General features: G+C 32.5%; 2 protein-coding genes across 9 annotated transcripts in view; both read left to right on the top strand.

Moving 5' to 3' along the window:
* The window catches only part of LOC123706840 (bumetanide-sensitive sodium-(potassium)-chloride cotransporter), a 29579-nt gene extending 18232 nt beyond the window's left edge, over positions 1-11347 (top strand). For 3 of the 6 annotated variants that reach the window (XM_045656332.1, XM_045656337.1, XM_045656336.1), the window contains 19 exons: positions 77-269; positions 440-579; positions 1150-1347; positions 1468-1575; positions 2089-2212; positions 2423-2544; positions 2617-2752; positions 3350-3449; positions 3813-3924; positions 4239-4373; positions 4666-4772; positions 5132-5265; positions 5821-5883; positions 6409-6505; positions 7008-7040; positions 8268-8392; positions 8813-8927; positions 9034-9182; positions 9576-11347. In XM_045656332.1, coding sequence (XP_045512288.1) covers positions 77-269; positions 440-579; positions 1150-1347; positions 1468-1575; positions 2089-2212; positions 2423-2544; positions 2617-2752; positions 3350-3449; positions 3813-3924; positions 4239-4373; positions 4666-4772; positions 5132-5265; positions 5821-5883; positions 6409-6505; positions 7008-7040; positions 8268-8392; positions 8813-8927; positions 9034-9182; positions 9576-9820 — 2436 coding nt within the window. In that variant the 3' untranslated portion in view covers positions 9821-11347. The remainder of the gene's footprint in view (positions 1-76; positions 270-439; positions 580-1149; positions 1348-1467; positions 1576-2088; positions 2213-2422; positions 2545-2616; positions 2753-3349; positions 3450-3812; positions 3925-4238; positions 4374-4665; positions 4773-5131; positions 5266-5820; positions 5884-6408; positions 6506-7007; positions 7041-8267; positions 8393-8812; positions 8928-9033; positions 9183-9575) is intronic. The other 3 variants (XM_045656334.1, XM_045656333.1, XM_045656335.1) reach the window with 3 other exon arrangements.
* A 603-nt stretch (positions 11348-11950) lies between these two features.
* The window catches only part of LOC123706688 (serine-rich adhesin for platelets), a 46288-nt gene continuing 38944 nt past the window's right edge, over positions 11951-19294 (top strand). For all 3 annotated transcript variants that reach the window (XM_045656035.1, XM_045656034.1, XM_045656033.1), the window contains exon 1: positions 11951-12106. The gene's annotated coding sequence lies outside the window, so the exon portion shown is untranslated. The remainder of the gene's footprint in view (positions 12107-19294) is intronic.

Here is a 19294-nt window from a genome sequence, read left to right as displayed (position 1 = left end):
ATCTAGTGGTGTATAGTGTTATCTTTATAAAGTTATGATATTAAAATAGTATTTTTAAATTACATATTTCTTGCAGGACCAAGCAATATACGGTTGCATAACAATAGTTCTCTTAACGGGTATAGTGGTTGTCGGTTTGGAATGGGAAGCTAAGGCCCAGATAGTCCTACTGATAATACTTTTGGCGGCCATTGCAGACTTCTGCATCGGTGCGATCATTGGACCTGTTGGCGATGAGGAGATCGCTCAGGGCTTTGTCGGGTTTAATAGTAAGTTAGAAAAACGTAATTATTCAATTGATATTGAATTCCTACTGAATTGTAATAATTTGTAAAATATTCTGAGAAATCAATTTAATTGAATTGAAATTCATCCAGTTTATGGAATCTATATTTATGGAATTTACGAAAATTTCTTATTTGCATTAAACTTTTTTCAGTGACAGTGTTGCAACAAAACATGGCATCGGACTACAGGTTCTTTGAAGGAGTGGAACACAACTTTTTCTCCGTCTTTTCGATATTCTTTCCGGCTGCGACAGGAATTCTGGCTGGTGCAAATATATCCGGGGATTTGAAGGTATTAAAAAAAATTATATTAAGGACTGGAAACATTTTTTGAAATTTACAATCCAATACACATATACATTCACATATTCAATATTTATTTTTCATCACCAAAGAGTTTTAACTAAAGTTCCCGTCAAATGTATTTTGCTCGTCACAAGCTAAATGCATCCGCAAGATGTTATGGGTTTAATAATAAATTTCATATCGTGTCCCATAATGCATGCACTGGGTCTTTAGGTCTGGTCCTCAGATTTCTGTATCTGTTTCATCATAATTTGTCAATTTAATAGGCAAGTAGGTGATCAGGCCTTACACACGTCGTCTTTTGGGTCTAAGACATGTCGGTTTCCACTAGGTTAACACTGCTCCTAAATTATACCTGATTTAAATCTCGGTGGACTTAGTTTTCAATAAATTGTGGACAAACTTACTCGTTAATTTGAGCACGGCGAATCCCGAATATACCATAATATTACAATAATTTCAATAATATCACATACAGATGAAACTGCTTGAAAAATTTAAATAAGGCGGTAGTTTTTAAATTGTTAAAGGAAACTTCCTCAAATTAAAATTGCAGGATCCCCAAAAATCGATACCAAAGGGAACACTGTTGGCCATACTTCTAACTACAATATCGTACGTGGTGATAGCCATAATAGCGGGCTGGTGCGTCCTACGTGACGCGTCCGGAGTCGTTGCGGACGTGCCCTTTGGGAATATTACTGCGTGCGTACACGACGGGAGCTGCAGTTATGGGCTACATCATAGTAATGACGTAAGTATATTTTCCTTTTATCAAACGTTATTGCTATTATTATTATAAGAATATTTATTTAGTGTTAAAAATGAATTTGCTATTTTGTTAAATAGATGCTTAAACCCAATTCAATTGCAGGTAATTCGATTAGTGTCAGCCTGGGGCCCACTCATATATGGCGGCTGCTTTGCGGCAACACTATCATCAGCTCTGGCTTCGCTCGTTTCTGCACCGAAAGTTTTTCAGGTATTATTTTTTTGTAAATCGAATCAAAAATTCTATAATTTTATTGAATAATTTCTTGCCTTTTTGCCGTTTGTGCGGAGCGGTATTACCCGTATGCGGATTGTATTCCTCGCAAAAAATAAAGTCAACAATTGTCAACGCTCATGTTTGAGACAAGACGGTGTCCATGAGTGACGGAACTAAACTGCCTCAACTGATAACAAGAATATTGTTTTGTCTAACACGGGCCTCAGCATGAAAACTAAAGCCTTAAAGGCTGGCAACTCACTTGCGATGCTTTTGTAAATGTGTGTTTATGGACGGCGGTATTACTTAATATCAGATGAATCTCCTGCCCGTTTGTTTGCCTGTTGTTACATAAAAATACTGGAGTTAGAAAACTTACTAAACGGTTAATAAACGGTACGGACTTAATAAACGGTTCCTTTTTTTTTGAGACGATTTGAATATCTTTATTTTTAGTTATTTATCGTTATATTATAGAATACAATTTTATTGCAAATATTTTTACAGGCGCTATGTCAAGACAAGCTCTACCCGTACTTGGAATTCTTCGCAAAGGGCTACGGCAGTACTAACGAACCAGTTCGCGGATACGCGCTCACCTTTATTATAGCAGTTGCCTTTATTCTTATGGGTAAGAATTTTCTGTTTCAGTTTTACAGGCACCATTATTTTGCTCTTTTTTATTTTACGTTTTTCTTTCTTAATAATAGTTGTAGTCTGAACTAAATCGTATATATTTTTTATATTAATTTGAAATTGTAATTATTTCTTCGTTTTAATGTGGAATTTTATTTTAAACGAAAGATAACAAAGCTAAATTTGCTATTTATATATTTCACAGGTGGTCTTAACCAAATAGCACCGTTAATATCGAATTTCTTCTTGGCTGCGTATGCGCTGATTAACTTTGCGACATTTCACGCAAGTCTCGCGAAGCCAGTGGGGTGGAGGCCGACGTTTAGGGTAACGTATTGCAAATATATTACTCTCTGATAATTAACTTCATAATATATAAGTAATTATTTCTTATTTCAGCTCTATAACATGTGGCTATCTCTCTTGGGGTCGATGGTGTGTGTGGCGATAATGTTCGTCATCTCGTGGATAACGGCCCTCGTGACTATCGCTTTCCTTCTGGCGCTATATCTTCTCGTATCCTATAGGAAACCTGGTGAGTGAATCGTATGATAAAGGGAAATATTTTTTTAGTAATTGAGACATACAGATACTTTAAATTTAGTGTTATTTCTTGAAAAAATCTACCATTTGCAGAGAGTTGCAGACATAACGTGTGTGATTTTAATATACATATTTGTATGATAATAGATATTTAATTTTAAATATCTGGAGCCCTAGAGTGTGTCCCTAAATGTATATTGTGACAGAAGTCATACCCATACCAAGTATTTGTCTTTGGCAGTGTTTTCCAACGTATGGCCCATACTCAACTGGGGAGAATTTGATTGTTAATTGTTTTTTTTTTTTGAAACTTTATTTGTTTTTTACCGTTACGTTTTGTAGTTATTTCTTTCCAAACCCTATCATTTAAGTTTCTTTAGTCAACAATTACATTTTTAATATTAAATATTATGTATGTTACATAGGGCATAAGAATTTTAAAAAGACTAAGGTGGCATGGCACAAAAAAGGTTGGGAAACGCTACTCTACGATATTTAGGAAGTATGGCGTGGACTAAAGAATCCAACATATTGTACATAAGTCCTTAGGTAATAAAAAGTAATACTTCGAATTTGAATATTTAATTAGATGTGAACTGGGGTTCGACGACGCAAGCGCAAACATATAAAACGGCCCTCTCGGGCGTACATCAACTCAACCGAGTCACTGAACACGTTAAAAATTACAGGTACGTACTATGTTACATTATAATCAATCCCGTAATATTGTAAATAGTCAAAAACTTGTGTTCCGAAACAAATTGCTTACAATTACATTGCTTCAAAGCTCGCGATTGCGTTGCCGGCCTTTAAGAATTTGGGGAAATTAAAATACTTCAGTGGGTTCCAGATATTGGTGGTGCTCGGCAGAAACTGTCTTAAATTGCAGTTGTCGAACGACTGATGTCGAGGTTATACGGGTGGAATTTTGTCTTCTTTCTTGACGTCCGATGATGAAACTTCTTTGTTTTATTTTATATATTTTTTAGAAGAATACATAAAATTGCATCATAAATATAACATTATACTATTACAAAAAATATTTTTCACAGACCTCAAATCTTGGTGCTGGCTGGATTTCCTGGCGAGCGGGCTCTGCTGACGGATTTCACATACCTCCTTACTAAGGGATTGTCCCTTATGCTGTGTGGACATGTTGTGCAGGTATCGGATTACAACCTACAAAATGTATGATTGTTTCTGAAGATCATATTTATTTTATAGACTGAACCAATAGTCTTGCATCATAATAATTGTATTTTTTAAAAGGTCTACTAGTGAAGAATTTTAAGACCACGAAATATTTTTTTTGGGTTGTCCAGAGTGCAGAGTATTGATGGATGAATTTGATTCCTTTTTGATTAGATAATAATTTCTTTGGGTCCGATATACACAAAATATAACCATGATTTTGGGCAAGTTCTAAGTTTTTTTTTTAAGTTTTGGTAAAAAATATTATCATCAAAATATATTTTCAGAGTCAAATAAACCACCGTACGCGAGAAGCGCTGACGAACAGGGCCTATCACTGGTTCTTGAAGCGGAAAATTAAGTCTTTCTACAGCGTCGTTGACGGAGTCGACCTCAAAGATGGCGCCAGTGCACTTATACAGGTATCTCCTCTACAATGCATAATTTTATTAATACAAGTCGATTGCCGTTTTAAAGGCATTTTAGGAATGACCGGGAATAAGACAGTAATAAATTTCTCGACAAATAGTCTTGCTAGATGTAAGTTATGTAGCCTTGTCAAAATACCAACAACATTCATAAAAAATAAATCCGTTTTTTTTCAACACTTTTGATTTAAGTATTCGTCTCGTCTCGTTTTGCCAAATTGAGTTTACGCTGTGATGAAAAGAGACAGATTGATTACCGATATTAAAATGGTTATTTTCTTTGTAGGCTAGCGGTTTAGGGAAATTAAAACCGAATATTTTGTTGATGGGTTTCAAAGAGAACTGGCAAAGTTGTAACATAGAAGAAGTGGCAGAACATGTCGAAATCATGCAGTAAGTTGTTTTTTTTATATTTTTTGGGTCGGTTTTTAATTTACTGCGAATACAATGAGAAGTTGCATAATAATTTCTTATATTTATATACTTTGTGAACGCTTATTATCTGTGTTTGTACAAATACACACACAATATCACAGTAACAAGTGGATTACAAAAAAAAAAACTGTTGTTTCTATAAAGTTATTTTTATATAATTTTTTTCTAATTATTAACACATACATATTATTGAAACATTTTGTCGTTATTTATACATTTTTTTAAAATTAATTAAAAGTATTTAATAAAGGAGTAGATTCATTTGAAATATTGTTTTTAAGAAATAAAAGGATTTTTAATAAAGTTCAATTTGTCAGTAAATCGCTGGATGTCCACATGGCGATAGCCTTACTTCGTGTTGAAGGTGGCTTGTACAGCAGCGAGACGCTGGATGATGATCTACAAGCGTGCTTGCACGATCTCAACGCTAAGGATGCGTCCGTTGTTTCACGTATGTACTAGGGCTGGTTATGGACGAGAGATCATTTCGAAATGCTAATTCTGATGCAGTCCAGTCTTTAATAATGTTGAATATTCTTTTTATAGAAATTTTTAACTTGCCCATTGTATGTTCATTATTTATGTATTCTTGTCGGTAATTTTTTTTTTTTGCTATCAGAATTTTCACCGCTATGTGTGGCAATTACAATTTTGTAACTAATTTGTTTACATAATATTATCATTGATTATTTAATTTATTCTTGGTAATTCGTATTTTATGCATAATGTATGTTGTCATTTTTAATAAGTTCAAATAAAACATTTATGTGTTTATGTATACTTACAGTCTTATATTAACCGTTTATTCATAAACAATATTCAGTTAATTTTGTTTCTCACGAAAGGACTTTGTCTCTTTCTATCTAATTGTGTTCACTCTATGATGAAAAGAGACGAAAGTACTTTGTTAATGGAATAAACCGACTAATTTTTATGGATATACTATATATTTAACATCACATAGAAAATTGAAACCTCGAGTGAACATTGTGCTAACTTTCGTTAGGTTCCATGGGAGACAGTCTCAAGGAGTCGAAATCGAGTGAGAGTTTAAACACACACTCTAGAGGTAAGACTTGTTTGTTTCTTAACAAATTCAGTTATTGTCTTTTGTTAACATAGCTTTTACACATTTAAAGATAACACTTTTTTACCGGATTGAAGCTATGTATTATTATAAACTTATAATTATTTTACATAATTTTATTTTATATAAATTAATTTTCCCGACGTTTCGCGTGCTTTACAAAACAAAAAATAAAATAAAAAATATGTATTATGTTCTCTAAAATAATTATAAGTTTATAATAATATTTATCTTCAATCCGGTAAAAAGTGTTTTCTTTAAATTCAGTTATTTTTTCATTTTCATTATATAATTTTGGTCCTGGCTCTTATTAGTTACCTCTTCCACAATAATCGTTATTTTTCATAATGTTTTTTTTGTTACATATTTTTTTAAGTTGTATCTATGTGTGGGTGTATGTATGAAAATTACGATGCGGTGAAGGTACTTAATTTATATTGTCTGAGGATATATAAACAAGTCCTTTGAGAGCTCCCAAATTGTGGACATTTTGGAATATGATTTCAGGTAGTAGTATGTCTGACCTTTCCCTGGGTTCGCCGGAGCACGTGTCTCGAGACCCGGGTGCAAAAACTGACAAAACTACTGACAGTTGTAAGAATAGGTAAGAATTGTGCAATTTGTCGAAAGTTTTAAATGACTCCGATTGCCGAATGAAAGGTTTTAGGGGCGTGATCAGTATTTTGTTGTTATAATCACGTTTTTTTGCCAGAACCTCACTTAATAAATTAGTGGAAGACGTTATGAATTTTGTTTCGACCTCAATTGGAACAAGTTTTCTTGCGTTACATTGCTGTATACTATATATATATATATATATATCAATAAGATTTCATTATCTGTTCCGTCATCATTACTGTTAGGCAAGCAGGTGATCAACCTTTTGGGCCTGAAACACACCATCGACTTTTTGGGCTTACGGCCAGTTTCCTCACGATGTTTTCCTTCACCGTACAGTGTTCATTGGTGTATATAGATGGGGATCGAATCTACGACCTAAGAGATGAGAGTCGCACGCTGTACCTACTAAAGTTATAACTGCCTACATTGCTTGGCAACTGTTTTTAAGTTTTCCGTTTTTATTTTAAATTCATATCAATTTATAGGATTGCATACCTACTACTAAAGAAATCTGTGGGGTGAGAGTTTGATTTTGCTTGACACCAACAAACTTCAACAGCTTGATTAGTGTATATTGCTATGTTTAATATCTACAACATATTAAATCACTTGCTTGATATTCATAGCCATGCCATAATGCCCTAAGCATTAATTATAATTGTGTAGTTATTAAAATGTTTACGTCTTATGTTTTTAATTTATTTTTGATGTTATACTTCTTTTGGCGCGTTAGGGAAAAATTATGAGAGTAAATTTTTACAATGCGCGCGCGGTAGCACCGTACAAAAACCCGAAAAACCCTGAAGTTAGCTATATATATAGCCAAAATTTAAGTTTTTTCTATTGTTAGTGTCGTTTTTTCTACAACAATGAAAGGTAAAAGTTTTAAAAATAATCTTGTTACGCCAAAGAAGTATAACTTCTGACGCGTGTATATAAGCACACACATGTTTTTTTATTTATATTTATACATTTTCTATTGTATTAGTATTAGTAAGTTACTTTAAAAATAGAAAGTAAATAAATTTCAAAATCCTTTACAATCCAGCTATAATGGATTCTAAATAATCTCAAAAGTCGGGACTAGATCATGTTTCGTAAGGATTAACAGTATGTGTTTAATTTAGAATATTATCGCTAGTATTTAAAGGTCTAGATTTATCGCTACATATGATAAGTCATGTATTTGACATAGACACAAAAATCACTCTTTAAAGTAGGTAAATGTTTTAGTGATAGTCCTTACGAAAGTTCTTTAAAAAAAATATGTGTGTGCACTTATGTAAACGCAATAGAAGTTATACTTCTATGCCGTAACAAAATAAAAATCTTTATAATTTTTTTTTATCTTTCGCCTTAGTCTACGTTTGTAGAAAAACGACACTAACAATAGAAAAAGTTATTTAATACATTGAAAGTTTTATTATAACGCATTATCTAGTTAAATAAAGTTTAATTAAATATCATAAAAAAGTATTTCTACATAATTAAAGAAATGAACATTTTTTATTTTAAAATATTGACTGTGCTAACTTCAGGGTGTCGGTTTTATGTCAGGGTTAAGGTGTGCACGCATGTTATAAATTTACTCTAGTTTTTCCCTAACGCACCAAAAGATACCTTCAATAATTTATAAGGTACCTAATACCATAAAGACTTTTAAATTCAAGTCGAAATTGGTGAGGAAAAGTTTGTGGGTGTTAGCTAGATAATTTCAATAATTCATTCTTTTGATTGATGTTCAGCAAAGGTATAGGCCGTCGTATCGGAATAGGTGCGGCTCGGCGGACATCTTCCTTCACATCTGTAGAACAATTTACGCGAAGACAAAACGGCACGGTCGATGTATGGTGGTTGTATGATGATGGAGGTGAGCCTTTAAATATTTTTAACCTAAATGCAATTATTAGTTTTTATTCGATTTAGTATTGTCTTTTGTGAAAATAACTTTTACACATTAAGAAAAACAATTTTTGAACGGATTAAAGCTATGTATTATTATTGAAAAATATAATTATTTACATAATACTAAATTTTTTCCGGCGTTTCGCGTGCTTTTGTCTTCAGTCACCGTGACCACGCACGCTGAAAAAAAGTGTTTTTCTTTATTCGATTTTTCAAATATTTGAAATGGATACAATTATTTTTTAAATTAATCGCTGTAAATAAACATAGAAGATATATTTTTTAAAATACATACGCAACTTATAGTACCAGTTGGTTTGAGAAATTATTTGTTTTGCTGTAATGAATAATTATCAATGAAATTCAAATATAAATATTTGTTAAGGATTGACGCTTCTCCTACCGTACATACTGTCAACGCGTCGGGCCTGGGCTTCAAGTCCACTTCGCGTCTTTACACTCGTCAATAAGAATACGGAAATGGACATTGAGGAACGGAAGTGAGTTACAAATAATATAATACGGAGAAATGTTGATTGATGAAATTTATAATCTTCAATCTTCGTAGAAAGATGAGATTTTCTTTAAATAAAAGCATTTTTTTAGTATGGCATCGCTGCTCTCCAAGTTTCGTATAGATTACTCAGCGTTAAAGATGATCTCGGACATCACAAAGAAACCGAAGGAGTCGACGCTAGCTTACTTCGAGAAATTAATTGCGCCCTTCAAAGTACCGGATGACACGACTGATAATGGTAATTATTTTTAAGAAGTCAAATTGTATAGGTTAAGAGTATTGCCAGATTGTGATTCCAAATTTAAAATCATTTATTCATATAGGTAACATAATGTATGCTTATGAATTTCAAAAAAGAAATGTATATGAAATGCTTCGAATTTTACATTTATTGGTCTAGTCTCGCTGTTCAATAATGTCGCGATTTCGATGTATCGTTGTAGAATGAATTTTTAATATTGATTAATGAAGAATCCTTTGGAAATAAATTCAAATTTTTCAGGACTATATATTTCACAATCGGAATGCTTTAAATTAAAAAATTACTCCTCTCCTAACTGCTTTTAGTCATTTACTTCCAAAATATTTAAATAGAATTATTAATATTTAAATTGTTCTAATTTTTTGTCAGGTGGAATATCGGAAGCCGATTTCTTAGCGGCTCGCGATCGGACCTACCGTCATTTAAGATTACGCGAATTAATCGGCGAACATTCGCATAACGCTCGCCTTGTTTGTGTGACGCAACCGATGCCTCGACGGCGTGGTGTACCCGCACCTTTGTATATGGCATGGTTGACTGCTATAGCTACGGCTGCCAAACAGACTCTGCTTGTTAGAGGAAACCATGCTGCTGTTTTGACATTCTACTCGTAATTCACGAAATAAAATTGACGATACGATTGGAGGGCTTAGTGAAATCCAGTACAAATGTCGAGTAATGAAGCTGTCAGTATTATTTTTTGGTCAAAAGACAGAAATAACATTCATAAAGAAATCAATTATAATTGGGATCTAATAATACATGATTCTGAAGTGTGAAATAGGCAACACATTCAACATATCAAGTGTCTTTGATAATTTTGTTTCCGTCAATGTCAAAATGACAAGCGGAAATTTGGGTTGAATATACAATATGAAAATGTAGTTTTGGTAATTGTTAAATCTACACATTAAAATGAGATTCGCGTTAGACTAATATTTAATGTAAACCTAAATAAAAAGTAGTACTGTAGATATTATAATATGTAACTGCATATTGGGTAATTGGTGAACTAATTTACAGGAAGTATACATGTTTTTATATATTTTATCTTTTTTCCTTTAATTGATTAAACAAAATTTTGATGGATTTACTATACTCTTAGTTCAGGTCTTTCAACACGGTGTGTTGTAAGACCTTTTATTTTTGTACTATACCAATAAATCATTTTTTTGAGTGATTTTTGTGCTATATGTAGGGAATTTAAATTTCTAGTTGTATTTATACTAGAAGATCGAGTACTCGTATTGCTATCTCTTTCTACAACTGTAGTAGAAACAAGGATAGATGATATGACAAACTTATTTTACAACTTTGTACTAAGCTGTGAATGTGCCTAAATTTTGTAATTTTTGTATTTAATGTAACTGAAATGTGGAATCTCGAACGATCTTTACTCTTAGTATGCTTTTGAAGGTTAGCAAAGCAAAAAAATTAAGAATAAAAAACGTGTTAAAGAAAATTGTGAATTTGATTGTTTTCCTTTTGTTATTTTAACTATTAATTTGTGTAGTTTAATTCTTGATTGACTTTGATGCTATTTTAGAAACTTTTCTAAAACAGTACCTGGACGTACATTCTTAAATACACAAACATATCGTCATACATTCCGTAAAAAAACCGACATTTCCTTTTTTATTTATTCTGATCGCAATATCGATAAACTCCTAGTTATATTATTATTTATTTACCTAACATAGAATTAAAATTAATTTAAAACTAGATATAATTTAGTTTAATAGCGAAATTGTTTGCGTCGTAGTTTTAAATACTAACATCACGAAGTAGCTAAATAAGGATCTGCACTGCAAACGTGCTTTAATAGTGTCATTAAATGGTCATACTTTATAGATTTTCCTACTCAAATGGAGTTATCTGGCGACTAGTACAAAATTCGACCAAACAGCCTCCCAACCTTATTTATCTATTTCGCGTCTAATATAGATAAGTTGTGTGTTAGATAATTTTATAAATGTGTTGCAGCTAAAACTAAATTAAATGTAATCTTATACAAACCGATAATATTAAAAAAAAACTGCGTCAGAAGCGAATCTATTCTGTACCTGATTTTCCTTTTCCATATTTATGTTACCAGTCCATTTATACAGTATATTGTATTTTGTATTAAAATTTAAGTGATATTTGTGTTTTATTATTAGCTTTTACATTCCTCATACAAGTATAATTGGCAAATAAATACTTTAGTCCATCTTTCCTGATGACGTATGATGTTGCGTTTTAAGCGTATTGGAAAAAATATACTATTGACCAATCACAATAGAACGGAGAGCTTAATCATTTCGTCCTTCGTTCGCTTATAACAACAATTTCAATTATGATAGGAGTGTTACTTAGACACTGCAGACGCTTCATGTAACTTAACTACGCTTTTATGGCAATATTATGAAATGACATCTAGCAGTATTAATTAAAGTAATTGCGGGCTATAACAAGTATTAAACGACGCAGTTATTACCCTGGAAAGTGACCGACTCAATAAAACACAACAGTCGTTATTTTGAGACACGTAACCATTCATGCGACGCTTGAATGTCTTAGAAATCTAAAATAATCTTCTATCATGCAATACCGGGTTCTCGTGCAAACATTCGGGCCCATAGACCGTGTCCTTCGATCAGTTATTCGTTTTCTAAAGCACTATTATCTCTATTCTCAATGATTCTTTATTGTCGTTCACAAGAGGCTAGCGACTGGTTTTCTGCCGTACCGTGATCGCTGCCAATCTACGTTCTGTGGTCAGTCGGATTACAAACGGCGTTGAGGACGCTAGCTCGTTACTTAAACGCGGGAACTACGAAAAAGTGGTGTATCAACTTTTTATTGTGCCTTACTGTGAGTGTAAACGTGATTTTGTGTTAACCCGGATATTAAGGATACAGGTATTTATGACATAAATATAAATTTTCTTTTAATATAAGTTTTTTAACAGAAGCTTTATTAAAACTAGTTTTCCAAGTGACTATAAACCAGGAACTCGCTGCTTATTTTGTAAATAGAATGCATTGGTTGAAATAGCATACAGCCAGATTCTTGAAGAAAATATCATTGTATTAGTAATCTAAATATGAAAAAGCAATGAAAAACTGGTTTTAATTCATGTTTATTACTTCGTAATCTAGTCTTACCGAGGTCTGACAAAATTTAAAGGTATATCTGTGTGAAGCCAGGTTACTATTTAGTTGAGTTATAAGCTAAATGGGATACACAGATTTGTGACCGTGAAATCACAGACCAAAGCTTTTGAAAGTCGTTTTTTAAACCGCGACTAATCGTGGAATTGATCGTAAAAATATCTAATAATAATGTACAACAAAGTACAAAAGTTTAGATTATTTTTAGTATATTCTGCAATACAATAAATTCCAGGTATATAATTAATTTGTTTAAAAAAAATATCTTAGAGCTACTTATATATATGTATTTAATTAATTGTAATCTCAAGTTCACGTAATTTTGGGATAGTTAGGGGAGCTTATTATAAAATAAAAAAAACGTAGGTACCTGTTATTTGAGGTATACCTATAATAGGTATACCTTTATCTTTTTTATAACTATTATGCTAACATTTGTTACAACAATTTGAGTTAAAAATGTTTCATATTTTTCATTCCTCTCTTAATTTCTATCCCTTGTAAATAGGTTCAACCTTCCGCCTTCTTTTTTCTTTTCATATCAATAGAGTCGTCTAATAAAAACACAGTTTGCATTAATCAAGGCCAAGAAATCATAAAGTCATTGATAGTTATGCTTTCTTGACCAAGAAATGTTTGAGCAGAAATTCTTCAACGATAATTGGTATGACTATTTATCGTTATTTCGTATATTCGTAAACCGGGTTTCTTTTTTAATTGAACTCTTTCCAGACAGTTTACTAGGATAACTTGATTTTATTTATGTACATTTATATATAATAAATTATAAACCTAGGTCACTACTCTAATGGATATAATTTTAAAATGTATTGATTTTGTCGTCATCTTACTTATCCACCATCACTTATCATGTCCACCAATTGAAACTTACTTTGAAGTGAGCATTCTTGAAGAACAAAGGGTGTTAAAACAAGGAATGTTAAGATTATAAAATGATAAATTCTAGACGATAATATCTATCTATTGAATGAAACATTGTTATCTGCGTATTTAAAAAAATACTTTTTTATGTATTTAAGCTATTGCATTTTAAAAATGGATAAACGTTAAATCCCGTTTAAAAGTTATGTAGAGAAAACAGTAAAAAAAATTCTTCACATTAAAATCCAGTTTTACAAAAACCCTTCTAAATGATTTCATTGTCAGCTCAAAGTTCAAACAATTATTACAACAAAGAAAAATATAAATACGCGAGGCTGTTATCTCGATTTTTTGACTTCCGTTGTAACTAATTTGTATGGCATCCAGAGAATCCTTCATCCTTCTACGTATTTAAATTCCTGGAGGCAATACAAATGCTACACAAGCCTAGTGAAAGGCCGGCTGAATTCTAATGAAAATTTACATAAAAGTTATTTTCAACATATTCTAAAAAATGGACTTTATTATCACGAATTTACTTTTGAGAGTAATTTCTATTTTGATTGGCGAACAGTTTTATAAAACTAAACATACATAATTGTATTTACACGTATTAATAAAGAATATAAATTTTTAATCGTGTGATTAAAAATAATATTGACGTGTGTCACATCTTGCCTAAGATGAGATACATTATATATTATATAAAATTTATTTATACTTATTTATTTAAACGTTGATTACAAATAACAAAAAAAACTATTACATAAAGGTTGTTATCTAATATCAAGGGGCGTTTAACAAACCTACCATACTGTAGCAAAAAGTTACTTGTGCAATCTCAATTCGGTTTTCGGCATGTTACAGATCATGACGAAAGTGAAACCACACCTTTGATCTTTGCATCGAATCGGTTAGTTGTTAACCAAAAATATTCAAAGAAAACATCAAGATTTGTGTGCAAAGAGTGCAATTATAATATGTACGTTTTTCATTCATGTTTGATTAAAAAAGCAGTTTAAAAGTAATGTTTTGAAGGACTGTTAAGGACACAATGTTCATGAATTAAACATTACATGCTTTGTAACGCATTTCTTTCTTTTCTTACATTGGTAGTAATTTTATGTTATTGTTGGTTAGCGCATCTGTGTTTTTAACATTAGGTGGAGAGCAGAATTATCTGCGATTCAGACATACGTTTTAGCGCGTCGTGACACGTTGATACGTCAAAGTTGTATGATATTTTGAGGCAGGGAGTGCATTTCTCGGCAGATGTTTCAACTACGTGACGGTAGGATAACGTAGATATCCGCGCGAGCGTAAACACAACTAGATAGGTAGATGGAAAATTGTAATAAAATATGTTTAACATGTCAGAAGTGAGTAATCAATGCAGCAGAACGAGCAGTGTTCCGCATCTTGGGTGCCGTTACCGGCTAACTGGTGCACCGACATGCTGCATGATCACGGATGCTGCACGCAGTGAAGCTTCATCTTTAATAGTGAGGAGTAATCACGTGCTTTAAGAAGATTGAGTACAAAATTATTATAACTCGCAAATGTTCTAATAATAGAATGACACTAATCTATAAAATGAGGCCGTTTTGGAGACACCTGTCTAAAATGTTATACAAATTCATCTATAGAATTTTGAATTATGAAAAACTATTTGAGTTCTTCATCATAGCTGTTATTTATATTCAAATAATTTTTACTTAATTCCTTATCCATTTTATGGTTCAAGAGTTCTTTTGTTGTAAATCAAAGAATTTAGCAAGAAATTGACAAAGATAAAACGGATGGTGCGGAAATATTGCTTCTTACCGCTCTCTACGGCTGCAGTCAAGGTTAACATAAACTGGAATTATTTTAATGCCATCTTAATATAAATTTAATTTTTTTTTGTTGTTATATCCTTTTGACCGAAATCTTGATCCACTATTGTTCATATTTGTAATGATTCAATCGCATCAAAGCTTCTATAGTTAATATTATATATGATATCTATCTGTCATGTCTGCGTGTGTTAAGCCTCAAGTACGACCTCATATGGAATACTGCTCAAATCTCTGGGCCGGTGCTCCCAAATACCAGCTTCTTCCTTTTAACCAAATTCAGTGAAGGGCTTGTCGAATTGTCAATCTCCGACATATTACTGATCGGTTTGATTCTCTCCATCTACTCAGAGACATTTCGTCTCTGCGTTTTATACAGAGTGTACTATGGTGAGTGTTCTGAAGAATTGTTTGGGTTGATCCCTCGTTTGATCGCCTCGTTTCAACGCCGTACGAGACGTATAAATTCAAAATTTCATCAGCATCACCTTGATGGCTGGAAGTCTTCCACCGCCAGTTTCACAAGGAACTTTCTTTTGCAAACTAGCGAGCTGTGGGCGAATCGACTGTGGGGGTCTTCCCTCAAAGGCCGTCAACGCACCCACTAAAAATGGATGTTTTGGCTGCGATGACTGCCCTTTATAAACGTCCCGTAGGATCAAACGTGGGAAAACGTGCCTCCCCTATTATATAAAAAAGTATAAAAAATGTCTCCTAAAGTTGTAAATTGTTTATAGTAATACGTAGTAGAGTTGTTGCATCTGACACAGGACAAGACATGAGACTGACGGCCGACCTCCAGTAATGGAGAGGCACCAAAAGAATAACAATACGAAGTAAATTCTCTCAAAGCATTGGAAACCAGCAAAAAAGCATGGCGGAGAGTTTATTGCCAGCTCTTCTCTTCCGCCTAGATTTGAGAACTGGCAGTAAATGTAAAATTAGAAACATTTAATGTATATTTCTTTTTTTTGAAGTTCATAAGTGTACATTGTGTTACCTATATGAATAAATGATTTTTGACTTTGACTATCCTTACCGTAGAGATTGGCCCACATTACCAATAGGTACGGCACACATTATTAAGACGCAATTATATTATGGTCTTGATGATGTTAAGGATAATTAATAAACACACTAAGTATACAACACGTGTCACGCCATTTACAGCGAATTACTCCCATAATTTTATGATGCATGGCAAAATTTGCATTCATTGAATGTTATAGTCAAACTATCGTCGATAGAAAAAAAACGAGAAGTGTACTGACTGACATTTGTATACGTTTAATGATTCTACACCTCTTTAGACATTTGTATAATTACTGTAAATGATGTCAATATTACACAGGCTAGTTTAGAATATGTATTGTATCAACATACACATCTGTTATCTTTTAAAATCAAGTCGTGCTTTTCATAGCAAATTTCTCATCCAATTGCTATTAAATGCTATTTTTTAAAATATGTCATTCGTAGTAAGCCCAAAATACAGAAAATAAGAACACAAATACTTGCTGAATAACCAGGTCAATTGACAAGAAATTCCTTCGGCGCACCTACTTTATTATTCTTGCTATGTGAATCTGATTGAAAACCTGTCCTATTGGCTAGCAAGTGGGTTGTTTGAATGCTCGTTAATAGATTTCAACGTCTACGCATCATAATAAGATTTCAACTAACATCTTCGTAAAAGATCTGGTCCTAGTGTTTCATACAAATATATTTCGCGAATTAGCTTAGCGAGTTAGTAAACAAATGTCAAAACTAGAAGAGACATGGTAGAATAAAAAATATCTTTAATTTATGCTTGTAATCTTATTTTATGAGTTGGCCTAGTGGTTTCTCTGAGGTCGTAGGTTTAATTCCCGGCTGTGCACCAATGGACGTTCTTTCTATCGTATCTAACATTCGCTCGAACGGTGATGTAAAACAACGTAAGGAAACTGGCTTGCCTTATATTCAAACAATCGACGGCGTGTGTCAGGCACAATAGGCTGATCACCTACTTGCCTATTTTACAACTTGCTTCTTTAATATTATTTTATGTACCCATAATTCAAAAAACAGCTTCCTAACGTGTCTGGATTCATATACATTGTTGCATACAAAACTTTTCTAACGATTAAACTTCTATTAAGGAGCAAATGAACATCCCTATTTCACCAATTGAGCCACAGATGTTGGCTGGTCAATTAATTTAATGTTTGATGAAATAGAAGATGGTGTTGACACTATTTTTTTTATGTAACCCATCATTCATAATTATGAATCAATCAATTATATTGCGTAACAGTACTCGCAAAATAAATATCGATTACAAATCGATTCGAATCGCTTGTAGCAACACCGATTATTTTAACGCAGTGCGTTAATTTTATAACGTTATGGTTTGAGACAGTAAATTGTATTTCTAATCAGAGGTCAATGACCTAGGCTATTGAATTTTCTAAATCTATCAAGGGCAAATAATTTTGTGTCTTCAACTTTTAATATGTCCCTCACGATATTTTTTTAACCGTCCAATCCAGTGTTGTGCATATAGAATAGTGGATTGGTGCACAACTGTGGTTAGTAGGAGCCTTATGTTATTTCTTGCCCGTGATTTGGCAAAAACATTCCAAATTCCTTTTTAATAACGAGTGTCACAAATTTCTTATACGATTTGATTACTCTTAATTTTCATAATCTTTCTAGCTGTTAAATTGTGTTGTCCCGGAATAGAACCAAATATATGCAATAACATTTAATAATTACCAATATTATGTACAGTCTTGTGCTTTATGAAATACTGATGTAACGGATGAAATAAAGAGTGGGAATTATGATGGGAACCATTGTTTACATCAAGGTCGTTTCCATCGGTAACAATGATCTAGTTTTTGATTCTGTATGACGTTAGATACCGCAATGAGAAGATTCTTTTTGGAGAATTGCATGAATTCCGATCCTTGATATAGGATTAAAATATTAAGGACCGCAATGATATTTAATAAATAAAAAAACACGTTTGAATATGTCATAACTATTTTTTTATTAATTTTACTACGAATATTAAGTGTCTGTCAATACAGTGTTTTTTTTTAATTTAATTTAATAGAACAGGGAGAAAACCGGCAAATGTAGAAAGATACCGCTTATGGACAACCTCAATTCCACCTCGCAAGTGCCTTGCCTTGGCCTTCTAATTCGAGTCAACCACCCTATGTCAGTTTGGGGCATCGTTTACGTGATATTTACGTTATAACTTCTGAATATAAATAGCGTAAAAATCCTAAGCATTTTTTTTCTTTTCGGTAGGTTTTAATTCAATAGCATACATTTGTATGTAAAACATGATCTCAACGAAGTCGGCAAATTTGGCCTCCGTACTTGCCCAGATGGCCGGTGCCACGATATGATATCGCTATTGTGTGCAATTGTTAATTCAGGTGAAGATTGTGAGCTATATGCCAACCTGTACACAAAAAGTATTACATTATTTTAATAACTAGAGTTTTCTAGTGCTTTTCAGTGTATGAAGGTCTCACGCTGACCACGATTGCTGAATTATACGTAGAATACATAAAGAATTAAGGAAACTTGATCGTAAAGATTACCTAACTCAAAGTCGAAAACACGAGAATCTGTTCTTTATATATTTTCATTTAAGATTCCTTATCGTACTAAACCAATACGATAACGTCAAAAATAAAAATAAAATTTAATATTAAAGACATAAGATACACAATACTGTGAACTCACTCTGCGAACAAAATATAAAGATGTCGATAGTGTCAGAGACAGAAATAAGTAAAAGCAAGATCCTTATGATTGATTTTTTCGATTAAGCGAAAACCATAATAGGACTGTACTAAGTTTTACTTAAGACTTTATCTGAGGTATGGCCGTATATCTGAATTAATATTATTATTCCGAATTTATCATTCTGTTAATCCATTATTACGTTCAATATAAAGATTACAATTATACATTGACAAGAATTCCAGTTGTTAAATGATAATGATTTTTTGATTAAAATATCTTTATTACTAACATTGATCAATGATTTATTTATTAAATATTGGTCAAAAGTGAAAGCGCTAGACCTATATATTTTTACTTTATTTTACAAAATTCTTATAAACGTGTGTCTGAGTGAGTTTGAGTTTTTTAATGCACATGAAGAAAGGTTTTTTCCTATTAAGATTGACTTTAAGTTTTTTTTTGGTTTAGTAAT

Source organism: Pieris brassicae, chromosome 3 (assembly GCF_905147105.1).
Source record: "Pieris brassicae chromosome 3, ilPieBrab1.1, whole genome shotgun sequence".
NCBI lineage: Eukaryota > Metazoa > Arthropoda > Insecta > Lepidoptera > Pieridae > Pieris > Pieris brassicae.
The sequence above is the reverse complement of the archived record's forward strand: the minus strand, read 5'-3'. Positions and strand labels throughout refer to the sequence as shown.